The sequence below is a fragment of the Scyliorhinus canicula genome, chromosome 4, assembly GCF_902713615.1.
Source record: "Scyliorhinus canicula chromosome 4, sScyCan1.1, whole genome shotgun sequence".
NCBI lineage: Eukaryota > Metazoa > Chordata > Chondrichthyes > Carcharhiniformes > Scyliorhinidae > Scyliorhinus > Scyliorhinus canicula.
The window spans coordinates 152,358,210-152,378,980 of record NC_052149.1 but is presented as its reverse complement, the minus strand read 5'-3'; the positions used below and the strand labels follow the sequence as shown (position 1 = coordinate 152,378,980).

Genomic DNA, 20,771 nt, shown 5'->3' with positions numbered 1-20,771 from the left:
GTAAACACACTTAGGTTAGCAGAGAGTCGAACTCATAGAGAACTGTGCTAACTGTGCTACTGGTTCAATAAATCAAATTGAACTAACTTCAAGGTCTGGAGTATCTTTTGGTTAAAGCTGCATCCAGTTGCAGCCTGTGTTATCCCAGAGTACATAACACAACAATACACACACTCTCACACACACATTTCCTCCCTCCCTCACACACACACATTCCCTCCCTCCCTCACTCACACACACACACACACACACAGATTCCCTCCCTCTCTCCCTCCCTCCCTCTCCCTCACACCCACACACACACACATTCCTTCCCTCACTCTCTCTCACACACACACACATTCCCTCGCTCTCTCCCTCCCTCACTCTCTCACACACACACACACACATTCCCTCCCTCCCTCACTCTCTCACACAGACAAACACATTCCCTCCCTCCCTCACTCTCTCACACACACACATACACACATTCCCACTCTCCCTCACTCTCACACACATACACACACATATGTCCTCTCCCTCACTCTCTCACACACACACATACATTCCCTCTCCCTCACTCTCTCACACGCATTCCCTCTCCCTCACTCTCTGACACACACACACATTCCTCCCTCACTCTCACACACACACAGACACACACACACATACATTCCCTCACTCTCACACACACTCACATTCCCTCTCCCTCATTCCCTCACACACACACACGCACATTCCCTCCCTCCCTCCCTCACTCACTCACACACACACTCACATTCCCTCTCCCTCATTCCCTCACACACACACACACACATTCCCTCCCTCTCTCCCTCCCTCCCTCTCTCTCACACACACACATTCCCTATCCCTCCCTCACTCTCACACACATGCACACATTCCATCTCCCTCACTCTCTCTCACAAACACACACACACGCGCAGCTGCTTCGACTTTCTCCCCCACCCTGAGGGTACAATTCTCCCATTTTGATACCAAGTGTGCTGCTGGGCAGCTCCAGTGTTGCCTTTCTCACTGGCCACATTGGCGGGATCCTGCGCCAGGTTCTGCTCTTGGAACCTCATTAATCATGCACAGGCGAGTTCCCTCAAGTCACCAAACAGATGATTTGTCTACCCGTAGCCAGCTGACTGGTTCAAAGGTCCCGGTGCCACATTTAAACACCAGTCCAGCCCACTCTTACCACTCTTTCCAGCCCACCTGTCTGCACCAGACCACACAAGATGTCAGAGGAAAAAGGCTAGCAAGAAGAAGTCTGTTTCTCAATTCAAACACCCCCCCCCCACAAGCCCATTACATGCAAGGTGCCAATACCCCACTTGGACCGCTACCCATTGCATCTGGCATCTTTGTGCATCCCCTTCCAGTAAATGATGTGGCATCCTTTTGACCCTCTTGCTTGTGAGTTTTTCATACAGCCTTGGCAGGGTCCCACTTCCCTCCTCTTGGTCTTCCCTCAGCCTTGCCATCTTCACCCATCTCCTTTGCTCCTCTGCCTGGCATCGTGAGCCCTTACCATTCCCCCCATCCTGGTACAGCCCTCCTTCTACATTGCCTTCAGATTTAAGTGCAGAAACCTATCTGTAATCAGCACCAGTGCAGCACTATGGCAGAAAGCTGTTGCACTCACCTCAAGGTCTCTAGTGAACTGAGGATCGCCTTGTGTCCGCCACTCCTTAGCAATCGGGGTTTAGACCGATGTAATTTCACGTTGGTGGGATGGAGAATTATAAGATCTGCAGGGGGCTGATAGGCAGCTGCTTTAATGAGCATTCATGAGATGCAAATTAATGCAAATGGTGTTTATGCCACCAGTGGGAAGGGCTACCTGCCATTAACCAGCCACTGGGAAAATTACGGTGCCATTGTACGCCAGTGGGTTTGTGACATGTTGGCTCCTAATGGATTCTTCATTCCGCCTGCCACCAAACCCGCCGTGGGAGAATTCCACCTTCTCTCCCTAGCAGACTCACCACTGTGGTCACTCTGTAGGCCGCAGGCTGAAGAAAGCTGTTCCTCCAATCAGAGACTGGTTCTCTCCCATACTTGCTGTTGATTGGCTCACTGGTGGTCCTAGCAACAACAAACGTGGGAAAGAATTGGCTCATGAATGGAGGACAGTCGTTGATGAACCGTTGAATTCAGTTATACACATATTTTGAACAAGGGGTCCACGGGGCAGAAGGAGAGGCCGAGTGGGCCATGTTTTGGACAAGCCTAGGTAGGATGCGCTCTTCTGAGGTTAATGGAGTCACAAATCTAGTAATAACCTGGCAATTACAATGTGGGACATTAATGTTTGAATGCCTGCCATATTTATTTGACATTCCTCCGCTGGTTTAATAGCGGCGTTGTCCCATGATAGCATTAATCCGTTAAAATAATAATACAGGGCAGTAGTCATTTTAAGCATTTGTTAGTTAATAATGCACAAGAAAAATACAATTTCTGGGTTAATGTTACTTATTTACAGCTTACTTGGTGGGTTTCTACTATTCAATTACTTCTTTCAATAAAGATCATTTCCTGATGAAACCTTTTTATAAATGTCCATGAGCTGAACACAAGCCACGCTTCATACTTGAAAACCCTCCTGGCCAGTCTGGCGACATGAGAACACATTTTCCTCAAAGCTGAGACATTCCCGAGCTGGTATGTGTGAGGCATTCATAATGGAAAATTGCCCACCCCCAACCCATAATTCAAACTGAATGGGCAAATAAATGGTGAGCGCTGCATGTATAAATTCCCCCCAATCTGCTTCTAGCGCACACCAAGAGTGCAAAAGTGAAAAACCGCCCCTATAATGATTACCAGTAAATTCACTGGACAGAATTGATTATTAAATCAACCTTTCAAAACAAAATGTAAATCCGGGTTTTCTTCATTTTGGATAATTTAACACTCAAATTGCTATTGGCTGCTTTTAGATAGACTCAAATGGGTGTTTACCAAATTTAACAACGTTTTTAAAAGATAATTTAGAGTACCCAATTATTTTTTTTCCAATTAAGGGGCAATTTAGCATGGCCAATCCACCTACCCTGCACATTTTTGGGTTGTGGGGGCGAAACCCACGCAGACACGGGGAGAATGTGCAAACTCCACACGGACAGTGACCCAGGGCCGGGATTCGAACCCGGGTCCTCAGCGCCGCAGTTCCAGTGGTGGCCACTGCACCATTGTGTTGCCCCCAATTTTATAAATTTGGCTCATTACTATAGCTTCAGATGCAAATTTAGACAGATGGAGAGAGCCCTGAGTGAAAAAAGTTACACATGAGTGAAATGGCAAGGAGAGCATCAGAAGATATGACAAAATTGCCCAAATCCTTCGAAAAGACCCAAAAGGCATCGCAACCAAGTAATAGCTTTCGCCAAAGCTGTAGGGGCAAAGGACAAAAAAATGCCAAATAAAAATGGAAGGAAGTGAAATCCAAGGTGCAGGCATGAGTTTTCAGGCAAGTGTTAGAACAACCCCACAGCAAAAGCCCTGTTTGCAGTTGAGGCGATGCTATTTGAGGTGCTCGGGAAGCGGGTTTCCAAATATAGATGTTTTTAAATAAACCGTGTGTTTGAAATGAATGTTTCTAATGTGTTATGCTCCTCGTGCTCAATGTGGGAGTTCAGGGACGTAGCCGAAGCCCCTGAGTCCTTCATGTGCGGGAAGTGTGTCCAGCTGCAGCTCCTGTTAGACCGCATGACGGCTCTGGAGCTGCGGTTGGACTCACTTTGGAGCATCCACGATGCTGAGGAGGTCGTGGATAGCACGTTCAGTGAGTTGGTTACACAGATTAGGGTTGGTGAGGGAGACAGGGAATGGGTGACCAAAAGGCAGAGAAAGAGCAGGAAGGCAGTGCAGGTGTCCCCTGCGGGTCATCTCCCTCCAAACAGGTATACCGTTTTGGATACTGTTGGGGGAGATGACTCACCAGGGGAAGGCAGTAGTAGCCAGGTTCATGGCACCATGGCTGGCTCTGCTGCACAGAAGGGCGGGAAAAAGACTGGCAGGGCTATAGTCATAGAGGATTCAATCGTAAGGGGAGTAGACAGGCGTTTCTGTGGTCGAAAACGAGACTCCTGAATGGTATGTTGCCTCCCGGGTGCACGGGTCAGGGATGTCTCAGATCGGCTGCAGGACATACTGAAGGGGGAGGGCAAACAGCTAGTTGGCATGGTGCATATAGGCACCAACGATATAGGTACAAAATGGGATGAGGTCCGACAATCAGAATTTAGGGAGTTAGGAGATAAGTTAAAAAGTAGGACCTCAAAGGTAGTAATCTCAGGATTGCTACCAATGCCACGAGACAGTCAGAGTAGAAATTTAAGAATAATCAGTATGAATACGTGGCTTGAGAGATGGTGCAGGAGGGAGGGGTTCAGATTTTTGGGACATTGGAACTGGTTCAGTGGGCGGTGGGACCATTACAAATCGGATGGTCTACACCTGGGCAGGACTGGAACCAATGTCCTAGGGGGTGCTTTTGCTAACACTGTTGGGGAGGTTTTAAACTAATGTGGCAGGGGGATGGGAACCAGATTAGGAAGTTAGAGGTCAGTAAAGAGGCAGTCACTAAAGCCAGTAAGGTACGAGATAATAAACTGAATGTGACTAAGGGGAAGTGTAGACAGGGAAGAGATGATGAACGCAAAGGGACAGATGGTCTGAGGTGCATTTGTTTTAATGCGAGAAGTGTAGCAGGTAAGGCAGATAAACTTAGGGCTTGGATTAGTACCTGGGAATATGATGCTATTGGTATTACTGAGACTTGGTTGAGGGAATGACAAGACTGGCAACTAAATATCCCAGGGTATAGATGCTTCAGGGGGGATAGAGAGGGATGTAAAAGGTGAGGAGGAGTTGCATTACTGGTCAGAGATGATATCACAGCTGTGATTGAGGAGGGCACTATGGAAGATTTGAGCACTGAGGCAATATGGGTAGAGCTAAGAAATAGGAAGGGTGCAGTAACATTGTTGGGACTTTACTACAGGCCTCCCAAAAGCGAGCGTGAAGTAGAGGTACAAATATTTAGACAGATTATCGAAAAATGTGGGAGCAATAGGGTGGTCGTGATGGGAGATTTTAACTTCCCCAACATTGAATGGGACTCATGTAGTGTTGGAGGTGTAGATGGAGCAGAATTTGTAAAGTGCATCCAGGAGAGTTTTTTTTAGAGCATTATGTAAATAGTCCAACTCGGGAAGGGGCCACACTGGACCTGGTATTGGGGAATGATCCCAGCCAAGTGGTTGAAGTTTCAGTCGGTGATTACTTTGGGTATAGCGATCACAATTCCGTAAGTTTTAGAATACTCATGGACAAAGACAAGAGTGGTCCTCAAGGAAGAGTGCTAAATTGGGGAAAGGCCAAGTATAACAAAATTCAGCAGGAGCTAGGGAATGTGGATTGGGAGCAGCTGTTTAAGGGTAAATTCACATTTGAAATGTGCGAGTCTTTTAAGGGAAGGTTGATTAGAGTGCAGGACAGACCTGTCCCTGTGAAAATGAGGGATAGAAATGGCAAAATTAGGGAACCATGGATGATGGGTGGAATTGTGAGACTAGCTAAGATGAAAAAGGAAGCATACATAAGATCTAGGCAACTTAAAACTGATGAAGCTTTGGAGGAATATTGGGAAAGTAGGACAAATCTTAAACGCGCAATAAAGAGGGCTAAAAGGGGTCATGAAATATCTTTGGCTAACAGGGTTAAGGAAAATCCCAAAGCCTTTTATTCGTATATAAGGAGCAAGAGGGTAACTAGAGAAAGGATTGACCCACTCAAAGACAAAAGAGGGAATTTATGTATGGAGTCAGAGGAAATGGGTGAGATTCATTAATGAGTACTTTGCATCGATATTCACCAAGGAGAGGGACATGACGGATGTTGAGGTTAGGGATGGATGTTTAAATACTCTAGGTCAAGTCGGCATAAAGAAGGGGGAAGTTGTGGGTATTCTAAAAGGCATTAAGGTGTACAAGTCCTCAGGTCCAGATGGGATCTATCCCAGGTTACTGAGGGAAGTGAGGGACAAAATATCTGAGGCCTTAACAGATATCTTTGCAGCATCCTTGAGCACGGGTGAGGTCCCGGAGGACTGGAGAATTGCTAATGTTGTCCCTTTGCTTAAGAAGGGTAGCAGGGATAATCCAGGGAATTATAGACCTGTGAGCTTGACGTCAGTGGTAGGCAAACTGTTGGAGAAGTTACTGAGGGATAGGACCTATTCACATTTGGAAGAAAATAGACTTATTGTGATTGGCAGCATGGTTTTGTGCAGGGAATGTCATGTCTTACAAACCTATTAGAATTCTTTGAGGAAGTGACAAAGTTAACTGATGAGGGAAGGGCTGTAGATGTCATATACATGGACTTCAGTAAGGCATTTGATAAAGTTTCCCATGGCAGGTTGATAGAAAAAGTGAAGTCGCATGGAGTTCAGGGTGTACTAGCTAGATGGATAAAGAACTGGCTGGGCAACAGGAGACAGAGAGTAGTGGTGGAAGGGAGTGTCTCAAAATGGAGAAAGGCGACTAGTGTTGTTCCACAGGGATTTGTGCTCGGACCACTGTTGTTTGTGATATACATAAATAATCTGGACGAAGGTATGAATGATCTGATTAGCAAGTTTGCAGATGATACTAAGATTGGTGGAGTTGCAGATAGCGAGGGGGATTGTCAGAGCATACAGCAAAATATAGATAGATTGGAGAGTTGGGCAGAGAAATGGCAGATGGAGTTCAATCCAGGCAAATGCGAGGTGATGCATTTTGGAAGATTCAATTCAAGAGCGGACTATATGGTCAATGGAAGGGTCTTGGGGAAAATTGATGTGCAGAGAGATCTGAGAGTTCAGGTCCATTGTACCCTGAAGGTGGCAACGCAGGTCGATAGAGTGGTCAAGAAGGCATACAGCATGCTTGCCTTCATCGGACGAGGTATTGAGTACAAGAGTTGGCAGGTCATGTTACAGCTGTATAGGACTTTGGTTCGGCCACATTTGGAATACTGCGTGCAGTTCTGGTCGCCACATTACCAGAAGGATATGGATGCTTTCGAGAGGGTGCAGAGGAGGTTCACCAGGATGTTGAGTGGTATGGAGGGTGCTAGCTATGAAAAAAGGTTGAGTAGATTAGGATTGTTTTCGTTGGAAAGACGGTTGTTGAGGGGAGACCGGATTGAGGTCTACAAAATTATGAGAGGTATGGACAGGGTGGATAGCAACAAGCTTTTCCAAGAGTGGGGGTGTTAATTACAAGGGGTCACGATTTCAAGGTGAGAGGGGGAAAGTTTAAGGGAGATGTGCGTGCAAAGTTTTTTACGCAGAGGGTGGTGGGTGCCTGGAACGCTTTACCAGTGGAGGTGGTAGAGGCGGGAACGATAGCATCATTTAAGGTGCATCTAGACAGATACATGAACGGGTGGGGAACAGAGGGAAGTAGATCCTTGGAAAATAGGCGACAGGTTTAGATAAAGGATCTGGATCGGCGCAGGCTGGGAGGGCCGAAGGGCCTATTCCTGTGCTCTAATTTTCTTTGTTCTTTGTTCTAATGTTGATGCTAACCATCACCGTCACGGGGTCAAAATTGTGGAACTCCCTCCCTAACAGGACACTGGGTGTATCTACACCACACAGAGTGTCGCGGTGCAAGAAGACAGCTCACTGCCACTTTCTCAAGGGCAATTCGGGATGACCAATGTCAGTGACTCTCCCTATGTCAATGCCTCTCACAAGCCATGAACGAATACAAATACAGTTAAAACTTCTCTTTCATACAAATGTCTCCATTGCTCAACCTAGCCAGAAACAACTATGGCAAGCATCTCTTTCTTAATTTGTGATATTAGATTTTGGAAGTCAGTTACAGCTCCATCATAGGTCTCCAACAGCTGTCATTCAGTATCTTCCCCTTTTGAGCATTTCAGTGGTTTAGTTTCAATCAATATTGTAGCTTTGAAAGATAGATTCAAGGTCTATGAAATACTTGACTTCATGAATTCCATTTCATTTCAATATCTCCAGGATACTTCAGAAATATTTTCTACCCATCAGATTTTAACAAGAGACCCACCCAGAGCATTTAGTTAAGCTACAAAAGGGACCTTATTTTATTTGCTTCAAGTTCATCGCATCTGCTCTCTCAAACAGAATACTGAGATTTTTACTGTGCTCTGCTATAGTAACGTAAGATCTCTTGAGATAACTCTTCCGCAATAAATGAAAACATTGGGCGCAATTTAACATGCAAAAAACGGAGTCCCGTTTTGGGTGTGTATAGCAGGGTGCCTGCAGCGCTGAGAACGACCCCGTTATCGAACAGGACTCGGCCATTTTTGGGGGCCTTTGTCAGGTGGGCCCCGCCAGGGGCAGCACGGTGGCCTAGTGGTTAGCACAACCGCCTCACGGCACTGAGGTCCCAGGTTCGATCCCGCCTCTGGGTCACTGTCCGTGTGGAGTTTGCACATTCTCCCTGTGTCTGCGTGGGTTTCGCCCCCACAACCCAAAAATGTGCAGTGTAGGTGGATTGGCCACGCTAAATTGCCCCTTAATTGGAAAAAATAATTGGGTACTCTAAATTTATTTAAAAAAAAGGTGGGCCCCGCCAAGTCCGCACTTACCTAATTTTCTGCATTGACTTTTTTAACATTTTTTATTTTTTTATAAATTTAGAGCGCCCAATTCATTTTTTCCAATTAAGTGACAATTCAGCGTGGCCAATTCACCGACCCTGCACATCTTTGAGTTGTGGGAGCGAATCCCACGCAAACACGGGGAGAATGTGCAAACTCCACACGGACAGTGACCCAGAGTGGGAGTCGAACCTGGGACCTCGGCACCGTGAGGCTGCTGTGCGAACCACTGCAACACCGTGCTGCCCAATTCCCTGCACTGATGAGCTCAGTGCTTCAGTGCAGAAGATGACTTGCGGATTGGGTACCATTTTAAATGCTGCCCCAATCGTTTAACTCCCCCTCCCTGCTCCTCCAACATGGCATCCGACCGCCTCACTGCCTCAGCTTACCTATTAGGGGGTCCTCGAATCCCCCCATACCACACCTTTTAAGGGCACCTCCATACCTGATCCCTTGCACAGCAACCTGTCAGCTGGGCACCTTGCCACTGCCAGCCTGGCAGTGCCACCTGGGGACACAGACAGTGTCAAGGTGCCCAGGTGTTAGCAGGGGGGCAAGGGTACCACCCTGCCCAGAGCCTGACCACCCGAGGATCTCTGATGGCCTGGAAGACTCCCCAGATGCCGTTACATCTGGTCCACATTTGTGTGCTAAATGGCACCATGGTGTGTTCTCCAAGGCAAAGCCGGTGGTTCCAGATCGCAACATCTCACCAGGTCCCACTAGATCCCATGAGGCCTCCTGAGCGTCACAAATCTAGCGAGAGGCGTCTTGCGAGATTTAACGGCCTTGTTGTGTCACTTAGTCGGGCCCAACGATGCCATTACATCATGCCCACTATCTAAATGACTTCTACTCCTAGAAGACCCTCACATGACTGAAGCATTTATCTTTGCTACCTCTTTAAATCCAATGTAATTCCAGAAGACAGGATCAGTCACTTTCAAACCTTTCAGATATTGAAGGTCATCAAGTAACTTGAGGCTTCATCCGATTTAATTTGCTGGAACCCAACTTTGGCATCTAGTTGAGAGAAATGTGGAAATATAACTGTTGGTGATGGATACGGAGACGTCCTAATTGCTCAGTTGAAATCCTGAGGATTGCACAGATTATTCAGCTTCACAAAGGTCATCAATACTGTCCTTTCAGATGCTCAAGGAAGAGTAGCTTCATAGCTGAACTTTCAACCCCATATTTGTGCCACCACTAAGCTCACCTATTTCGGCCTCTGTGAGAATGCCCGACTCTGCCCCTGTCACTGCTCATCTGGTGCTGAAACCAGCATTCAATGCCTTTGTTAACTCAAGACTTTTCTAACATGCCCCTGGCTGACAGCCCACATTTTACCCTGTGTAAACTTGAAGTTGTCCAGAACTCCGTTGCCCATGTCTAATCTCACAGCAAGTGCCTTTCCCCTATCACCTCTATGCTCGCTGACCTATGAGCATCTTACATTTACATTTAAAAATCTCATTCTTGTTTTCAAAATCCTCCGTGGCCTCGCCGCTCCCTGGGCGGGATTCTCCAATAATGGGGCTATGTCCCCATGCCCGTAGAAAACGCTGGTGAATCACTCCGGACTTTCCTGAAGAAAGTCTGGAGCGATTCACTTACCGGAAGGGAGCTAGCAGGGCCCCGGAGTAGTCCTCGCAGCTCCGGCTGCCGATATGGGGCCCTGCAGTTCCGGTCAGGGGTCCGTGCATGCGCACGGTGGTGGCCTGCATCGACCACCCCGGCCCACACCGCTGACCGGCACAATGTAGAAAAGTGTGAGGTTATGCACTTTGGAAGGAGGAATCTAGGCATAGAGTCTTTTCTAAATGGGGAAATGCTTCGGAAAGCAGAAGCACAAAGGGACTTGGGAGTCCTTGTTCATGATTCTCTTCAGGTTAATGTGCAGTTTCACTCGGCAGATAAGAAGGCAAATGCAATGTTAGCATTCATGCCAAAAGGGCTAGAATACAAGACCAGGGATGTACTTCTGAGGCTGTATAAGGCTCTGGTCAGACCCCATTTGGAGTATTGTGAGCAGTTTTGGGCCCATATCTAAGAAAGGGTGTGCTGGCCTTGGAAAGGGTCCAGAGGAGGTTCACAAGAATGATCCCTGGAATGAAGAACTTGTCGTATGAGGAACGTTTGAGAACTCGTTGGAGTTTAGAAGGATGGGAGGGGATCTTATTGAAACGTACAAGATACTGCGAGGCCTGGATAGAGTGGATGTGGAGAGGATGTATCCACTTTTCGGAAAAACTAGATCCAGAGAACGCCATCTCAGACTAAAGGGACGATCCTTTAAAACAGAGATGAGGAGGAATTTTTTCAGCCAGCGGGTGGTGAATGTGTGGAACTCTTTGCCGCAAAAGGCTGTGGAGGCCAATTCACTGAGTGTCTTTAAGGCAGAGATAGATAGGTTCTTGATTAATAAGGGGATCAGGGGTTATGGGGAGAAGGCAGGAGAATGGAGATGAGAAAAATATCAGCCATCATTGAATGGCATAGCAGACTCAATGGGCCAAGTGGCCTAATTCTGCTCCTATGTCTTATGATCTTATGGCTCCGAAAACATAAGCCCCTCCCCCCAGATCGCATGCACCTGCGAATCGGTGACCCCCGATAGGTAGCCTAGCCATCCTAGCCACACTGCAGGATTTGCACCAGGGGACACACACAGCAGGGTCTGCACCAATAGACACATACTCAGGATCTACACCAGGAGACACACACTGCAGGGTCTGTATCAGGAGACACACATTGCAGGGCCTGTACCAGGAGACACACACTGCAGGATCTACTCCAGGAGACACACACTGCAGGATCTGCACCAGGAGACACACACTGCAGGATCTGCACCAGGGGACACACACTGCAGGATCTGCGCCAGGAGTCACACACTGCAGGATCTACTCCAGGAGATACACACTGCAGGGTCTGCACCAGGAGATACACACTGCAGGACCTGCACCAGACGACACACACTGCAGGATCTACACCAGGAGACACACACTGCAGGATCTGCACCAGGAGATACACACTGCAGGACCTGCACCAGACGACACACACTGCAGGATCTGCACCAGGAGATACACACTGCAGGGTCTGCACCAGGGGACACACACTGCAGGATCTACACCAGGGGACACACACTGCAGGGTCTGCACCAGGAGGCACACACTGCAGGGTCTGCACCAGGAGGCACACACTGCAGGGTCTGCACCAGGGGACACACACTGCAGGATCTACACCAGGAGGCACACACTGCAGGATCTGCACCAGGAGACACACACTGCAGGGTCTGCACCAGGAGACACACACTGCAGGATCTACACCAGGAGACACACACTGCAGGATCTGCACCAGGAGACACACACTGCAGGATCTACACCAGGAGACACACACTGCAGGATCTACACCAGACGACACACACTGCAGGATCTACTCCAGGAGACACACACTGCAAGAACTGCACCAGGAGACACACACTGCAGGACCTGCACCAGGAGATACACACTGCAGGACCTGCACCAGACGACACACACTGCAGGATCTGCACCAGGAGATACACACTGCAGGATCTGCACCAGGAGATACACACTGCATGATTAGGGGCTGTTAAGCACACTGGGCTAAATCGCTGGCTTTAAAGCAGACCACGCAGGCCAGCAGCACGGTTCGATTCCCGTAACAGCCTCCCCGAACAGGCGCCGGAATGTGGCGACTAGGGGCTTTTCACAGTAAATTCATTGAAGCCTACTTGTGACAAAAAGCGATTTTCATTTTCATTTCTCTGCAACAATTCAGTACAATCACTGGGTTCTCCATTCAGTCTGGTTTACTGTGTTGATGGTTTTATTTTAAGTCAGTGCTTCATCAAATAAGCTATTGCTAATACTATTGTACGCAACAGTGTGTCACTCACAGGCAGATTTCAATTATGACCCATTTCTGAACTCAATAATGTTGGAACATCTTTATCTACAAGTTGAAATCCATGATTGGATTTAACTCCTTCTCTGGTGGTTCAGTCTACATTGCAAATTGTGAAATAAATTTACCTTAGTTTAGTTCCTTTGGAGGTGGAAATTTTGCATAGGCGCTCATTCATTCTACAACCTAACCAAACAGCTTCATTACCATTGCTCTGCATTGTCACAGTTTAAAATAGTCTTTCATATTCGCCACTGCTTCAGCTGTCATGTGTTCTTATAATCGTATAATGTGGTCCATATGCACAGCTAATAATTATCTATTAATACTTGCATTTATATTACATGGTATGACACTGAGACACCTTGATGTACAGCAACCATTCTGTACCAGCTAAGTCACACAAACACAGAATCACCACTCAGACATGACATTCAATGTCCAGTGCTTGTGAAAAATTACCTAGCAAGGAATGGTATGTCCTTTAAGAGAGGAGAGAAAACTAGCTGAGAAAAATCAGCAAATGAGAGTCAAACTTGACCATATGCTCTTGGTTCTCTGAAACAAAGGACCAATGTAATGTGTACAAAACAAAATCAATGAATACAGTTTTGGGGATTATTAGAGCACCTCCGCTATTTTCTTAAGGGAAGGTTCTAACGTCTATATGATGAGTCCCTGAATTTAGAGTTGATTCCCTGAGGTTTACCCCAGTGGGAGTAAAGCAGACACTGCTTAATTACACAGCTTGCACGCCCCGCAGGAGAGGTTCAGGAGCAGAGTGTTGTCTGGCTGTTAATCTCAGTGATGCAATATTGTTAAGCTGATGGTTGTTATTGAAAATTCTCAGGAGCAAAACTCTAGGAGTTGGCTGTGGGGGAAGGGATTTGGGCATTGGGAGAGGCAATGGGAGGTGGGCAGATGGGGGTGGTGGGGGTCAGGTGTTGATTTTCTCCGCCGAACACACAACGTTGAGCCATATTCTTCCCTTCGCTGTCGATAGAAAGCCGATTTCCTCTATTGATTTTCACACCCAGCCGAGCTGGGCTTTCCTGTAACAAAAGGTGCTCGTTCGGTCGGTCGGATCATTAGCAAGACCAGCGGGATGAGATGTGATGGGGAGGTCACCATTCCATTTACACCAAGCACAAGTACCTCGGTGGATGTCAAGCCTGTATTAAGAGGCTGGGACTCTGGTACAGGGTTTTTTTGATTGCACTCGACAGGCAGCCAGCCTGTGCTGTAGCTTTTTCCATCCTCCAAACAGAGGCAAAGAATCCAATGGCAACAGAAATAACACCAGAATTCCACTCACAGAAAAAAAAATTCTACTCGTTCAGACCCAGTGAAATTATTTGGAGTCAGGGTGCAGGCCAAAGCTCAGCTGACAGGAACTGGTACTCCATGGAGAAATAACTTAAATTTACACTCTGTTTCTCACATCCTTAAATGCTTCACAGCCAGTTAAATAATTTTGATGTGCAGCCACTGTTGCAGGAGTGACGACTGGGAGACTTTAGGAATATTGGATTCAATGTATTGGGCAATTTAAGGGTTAAAAGCCTGGGGTTCAAGTGTGTTTGACTGCAGTGGTCATGTTTGTTATAAAATAATTCTGTTTTGCAGGGCCTGAGAGCTTTTAGCAGCCAGAAGGCGAAATTGACAAAGGAACGTGTTTTTCAGTTTGGACTAATGGACTGTGGTTTGACTGGGGAAGTCCCTGGAGAGTTAATGTGCTTTGCAGCCTGCAGAGATACTTTGTTTTTTAGCTTGGGGAGATGAGGTCATTGCTGGGTGGAGCCCAGGAATGCAGAGAGATATTTTGAAAAGCTTTAGGGAGGCAGTTTTTGGAGAAAGTTTTGCAGAGCGGATTTGAATTCTGATCTGCCTGATGCTGAGTCCGCAGTTCTCCCACAGTAAGATAGATTGAGAGCTGTATGTTTATTTTATTGTTGTTTAGTGGGACATTGTGTAGTAGCATTGATGGGTTAATTGTAAGCTGTTGTTTTTGTGTGTGAAGTTAAAAAGTTTAATATTGTATCCATAATAAAGTTTTGTTTTAAAAATACCAAACCTCGATTTCTTCCTGCAGTCACTCCTGGAGTGAATTATTCTTTTCGCACATGTCTTATAAATAAACTAAAATATTGGATTTTGGTCCAGTGTCCTAGCCAGCCACTGTTGAGGTCTGGTCTGGGATTGCAACACAGAGAAATGTTGCAAGCAATTCCTACAAATAACAATTGTAAATTACCAAAATACCTGTCTTTTCTGAAGTTGGAGAAAGGAAGGTTTGCCAAAACACTGGAAGGTTCAGGGCAGCACGATGGCGCAGTGGGTTAGCCCTGCAGCCTCCCGGCGCCAAGGTCCCAGGTTCAATCCCGGCTCTGGGTCACTGTCCGTGTGGAGTTTGCACGTTCTCCCCGTTTTTGCATGGGTTTCGCCCCCATAACCCAAAAGATGTGCAGGCTAAGTGGATTGGCCACGCCAAATTGCCCCTTATTTGGAAAACATTAATTGGGTACTCTAAATTTATTTTTAAAAAACACTGGAAGGTTTCCAGTGCTCTTCTTTGTAATATTGTCATTTGTTAAATCTCTCTCTGAGAAGTCAAACCTTGTTTGACGTCTCTATAATGTCCTTTAGGGAAATAAATCTGTCATCCTTACCTGGTCTGGCCTACATGTGACTCCAGACCCACAGCAATGTGGTTGACTCTTAAATGCCCTCAGGAATGGACAACAAATGCTGGCTCTGGCAGCGATGCCCACATCCCATGAACAAATCAAAAATGGTTAGGTGGGGTTAAGGGATAGGGCGGGGAGTGCGCCTAGGTGTGATGCTCTTTCAGAGGGTCAGTGCAGACTCGATGGGGCGAATGTAGGGATTCACTGTCGGGATTCTGTGTTGATATGGTATCCTTCACACTGAAATTTGCAGACTTGGAAATGACATGAAGGAGACATCGTACTGGACCAGGCAGGTTTTTACAACAATCGACAATGGTTTCATGGTCATCATTAATTCCATATTTTTAATTTGAATTCAAATTCCACCAACTGCCCTGGCGGGATTCAAACCCATGTCTCCAGAGCATTACCCTGGGTCACTAGATTACCAGTCCAGTGACAATTCCACTGCCCCACTGCCTCCCCCGCACATCTTTGGACTGCTGGAGGAAACCAGAGCACCCGGAGGAAACCCACGCAGGCACGGGGAGAATATGAAAACTCCACACAGACAGTCACCCAAGGCCAGAGATGAAACTGGGTGCCTGGTGCCGTGAGGCAGCAATGCTAACCACTTTTATGTGGGTTTGTTTAGGAAAATGCATTTTTGGTGTGACCACAATGAAGTGTGGGAAAGTGTTGGGAAAGTCTGAACTGTAACTGACTCTTGTGACTATATGCATCAGAGCTTTTAAGCGATGATTGTGTGGTAGTAGCGCACACTATCAATTTAAGTGGCAGATTTTCAGAAAACAATGTGTTGATAAATTAATGTATGAAATTGTATTGGAGCTTCTAAAAAGAAAGCATTGGCCTCCTGGATCATTTATGGGAATTAATACAGTATTAGCAATTGTAATCAATAAATGGAGGCAACTGCATGATATCATCGTGCACTGATAAAAGACTGTTAACAGTCTCCATAAATCAATTAAGACTTTTTTCTCTTCCAACTTGCTCCCTCTCACTGCCTTCCTTTAAATCTTCCTCCTTGCTGGGCTATGTTTCCATAAATGTGGATGTTTTTTGTTACCCTGTCTAAGTGTTCTGTAAGTTATGATGGTGTGTATCATCAGGTTTTCTGACTGGAGGTGGCATCACATACAAGGCTGACCCCGTCAACTCATACACCTCCACCTAAATTTCTGATTTGAAATCAGAGAGTCTGGGGCCTGTCTCATTTAATACTCCTATTAAGGGAACCCAATTGGCCAGGAAACCAAGAAAATCACCTACTTTTCTTTGAATAGTGCTGTGAGACCTTTTGAGTCTACCTGAGATAGCAGATGGAACATGATTTTGATGCCGCATTAGACAGTGTTGCATTGAAGTGTCAGCCTAGATTCATCATTGGATTGGGTCATCAATGCACAGCCATCTGACTCCGATGGAGAGTATGGCACCACTGAAGCTGAAACGTTTTAGTAGCCTTACAATGCCCTGGCTGAGATCATTCCACCAAAGCAGTATTCCTGAGACTTTCCAGGATTGTATGATTTTGGCACTCACTGAATAAACTTGCTAATCTATCAGAAACGTTACAGTTCATGACTTCTAGAAAGTGAACGGAAATTAGCAGCAATTGGGAGATTGGGTGCTAACAGTTGCTGCTCCATCCCCAATAAGGTAAGTAAAATGATTGAAACTTAACCCATCAATGGCAACTTACAGCACTCATAGAATCCCCCCGTGCAGAAGGAGGCCATTTGGCCCATTGAATCTGCACCAACCCCCACAAGAGGTGCCCATTTCCCTGCCCTGTCCCTGTGACCCCACCTATTCTTTGGACACTAAGGGGCAATTTAGCATGGCCATCCACCTAGCCTGCACATCTTTAGACACTAAGGGGCAATTTAGCACGGCCATCCACCTAGCCTGCACATCTTTAGACACTAAGGGGCAATTTAGCACGGCCATCCACCTAGCCTGCACATCTTTGGACTGTGGGAGGAAACAGGAGCATCCGGAGGAAACCCAGACACTGGGGAACGTGCAAACTCGACACAGACAGTCATCCGAGCACGGAATCGAACCAGGTCCCTGGAGGGAGCAGTGCTAACCATTGTGCCACCGCTCCACCACTCCCTTCAAGGCTGATGGTTAGCTTGCCCAGTACCTGATAAAACCGATGGCTGCGCAAACCGTTCGCGTCGTCATTAAACCCTATCTGCATCTGCAAGGGTATAACACTTGTTTCAAGTGTACATCCTGGATGCTTACAAAGGAGACAGTGCACTTCCATAACAAAATGAGTGTGCACACACCTTTAGCATGGGTGCAGCATGATTCAATTTCTGGCCCAGTTAATTATGATCAAATAATACGGATGACAATGGATCTCGGAAAGCTTCCACTCTTTTATTTTCAGTAGTCCAAGACAAATTTTACTTTCAATTTTTTCTTCATTACTTATATAAACTGGTGAGTGCCATCTCATTGCAAAATGTCCCATGTAAACTGGATGGATTAACTCTATGGCAAGCGTTAAACGGGGTATAACCCTCAGCTATCTCTGATGGATAGCTGAGCTAGCCGTGAGGTTAAAGCCACCATCCTGAGTATACTGAGGCAGTGCACTTATTTGAGGATAAGTGCTTTGAACCATCCCAAGGATTTAAACCACCAGATCCCAGCTGAAAGGTTTTGGGCGGGATTTATCGGCCTCGTTGCGCCCAACATGGTGAACTGAACCTTGTGAGACGCCATGATCTGGCCAAAAAAATGTGCTGTTGAAAAGCGGGGTGTTTCTCGCACTGCAGCCGCTGAGAAAACATCCCGTTAAACGCTCCCAATAGTGGACTCTGATTCCCCCCCCCCCCCCCCCCCCCCCCACCCCCCACCGTTAAATTGCGCCCCATGTCTGACAAGTTATACAAAGGCCAGAATTGTCTGTTGCTCAGGCGGGAGCACATCCCACCCGAAAATGTGAAAATGCATGAGGATATATCGGCAATGCCTCTGGACATCATTGTGCGATATTTCTGTTGGCAGGTGCGTATGAGAAACGCACCCGCCAACAATCAAGAAGGCGGCTCAGCCCATTAAGGGGCCAATTGAACGCAATTTTGTGCGGCCCGTCTGCTTTACGGTTGGCGGGCAGCGATGGGCCAGGCAGCCTTTACGTTTTAGCTGCGACCTCGATCCACGGCGGGATGAACAGTCAGGACTGAATTAAAATTTTAAAAGGTGGCTGGTGACTGATTTTTGTGTTTGAACATGCTGGTTAGATCGCTTTGCATAGTTTTTCCATTGTAATCTATCCGTTACAGAATAGCGGCTGACAGAAACAGTTCCGCAATGGCTGTGACCCTGAAGGAGCCAATTAGAAACGCCAGCCCATTTCATGGTATCTGCCTTCTTTCCACCCTCCTCAGAAGCACTGGGCCTTTCCCAGTGTACATGCTCTGGTGGACAGCCATGGCCGGATGTGCGTTTTGTGGCTGCTTCCAGCCCGTTGATTGCGCACGTCCAACGGATGGAAAATACTGGCCTAAACATTTTTGTTAATCCAAAACTCCTGGTGGTGAAATACCACAGATTGCACACTCAATAACATCGTGGCCAGGGGGATAAACTGGTGAGCACACAAGCAGAAAACCTTAGCCAGCATGTACATAGAGAACATAGGCCGGTTTAGCTCTGTTGGCTGGACAACTGGTATGTGACGCAGAGCGAGGCCAACAGCATGGGTTCAATTTCCCCACCTGCTGAGGTGACTCATGCAGGCTCTGTCTTCTCAAACTTCCCCCTCGCCTGAGGTGTGGTGATCCTCAGGTTAAATGACCACCATTCAGTTCTCTCCCTCAAAGGGGAAAGCAGCCGATAGGCATCTGGGACTATGTTGTAGATGGAGGCAAAGACTCCACGAGAGGCCAGGCTGACGGGGTACAACTCACTTTATTCCACATTAGTCACAATAATTGCTCTGCTCCACACTCCATTCCCCACAGGGTCTCCTTTCCCGAACTGCTTCCAGGTCGGGGTTTATATTCTGTGGGGAGCTCCTCGATTTAGCTCCGTCCCCTAGCCACCTGAATAGCCCATTCTCAGGTGTGTAGGAGGGGAAGCGGATGTTATACAGCTCTATTCCTGTAGGGGGTCATAACAGACTATGGTGACTTTACTTATTTTACCAGAACATACATATTCAGCACATGACGCATTTAGTCCAACACATAGGCACACGCGCACACAAGTCAAGTCAAGCATGCAACATGCAAACAAAAAGTGAAGAGCAATTGTATTGCAGAAGCGAGTGACCATGTCTCAGTAAGAACCCTGATAAATCGATCAGGATTGTCATCCTTCATGTAATAAAGATAATAAACTCTGTGAGCTTCAACTATCCTCATCCTGTCTATATTTGATCAGCATGGTCTTCGAAGATATGTTGTGGCCCAGCTGCTCAAGTAAAACCAGGGCTGTCAAAAGCAAGACAGTGCTTTGTATTAATTTAATTAGTCAGTGCACGACCTGGCCACTGAAGCACTACCCTATTTATCTTTTTTCTTCCTTAGTGCAAGCGACTGACTCGTGAACGAGATGAGGCTGAGCGGCAGCTGAAACAGATCAAGCGAGGTAGGTCTATTCCTTTTCCCGTATCCATCATCCCTTAATTTAATTGCCGTGGATGAAAACATTACATTTGAGCAGGCAGTCTGCTTTGGTTTTAAAAAAAAATCCAGAGCTCGGTACAGCGAGGTAATCAATTCTGTGAGGGAAACTTCATTTGTCAGCTACCGATGACAGTGTTGCACATTACTTTGCGATAAGCTGTTCATTTACAATCCACGCACAGTGATGCAAAGAAGAAAGAATATTGATTGGGGTTGTGTCGGTGGAATGATATTCTACTCATAGGTAAAGGCTCTGTTTAGTCATCACCAACTGTTCAACCATGTTCTCAGGGGTTTGCATATAAAGAGACACCCAACCCCATAAACACCAACAATGTTGAAGTCTTTAGTACAACGCCAGCATTCATTTGTTCAGTATTGGCAATGACAGTGTATCATTGTCAATATCTTGAGAGCTTAAAATTACTTCTCATCTCTCCTGGCAATGAACGATAGTGATCATTTCTGATGTGAGAATGTAAAATATTCCAAAATGGCTCAGTTCTTAATATTACAATGCTGAAGGTTCAAAACAAAGATGCATTTATGTACCTTACAATTTATCACCAAATATTAATGCTCCCTCACGACTGACTATTGTTTGCTTTTGAAGGAAATATTGGTTTAATTCCTTTGCTGTGTTGCCAATCATCAAGGACATCTCAATACACAATCACAATCAGCCCACCAGTTACTGTCTACATTTCAAAACTGAACAAAGATTGGAGTTGAGTTCCTGTCGGAGTTTTCCCAATAAAATGCTGCTATATATTTTCTGCTAAAACCATTGAAACAAAGGAAAAAGGAGCAGGAGTCACCCATTCAGCCTTGTGAGCCTGCACCACCATTCAGTATGATC

General features: G+C 46.5%; 1 protein-coding gene across 1 annotated transcript in view; it reads left to right on the top strand.

Moving 5' to 3' along the window:
* The window catches only part of shtn3 (shootin 3), a 150,460-nt gene that overhangs the window by 8,727 nt on the left and 120,962 nt on the right, over positions 1 to 20,771 (top strand). The window contains exon 2 of the mRNA XM_038795366.1: positions 19,814 to 19,874. Within this exon, the coding sequence (XP_038651294.1) occupies positions 19,814 to 19,874 (61 nt within the window). The remainder of the gene's footprint in view (positions 1 to 19,813; positions 19,875 to 20,771) is intronic.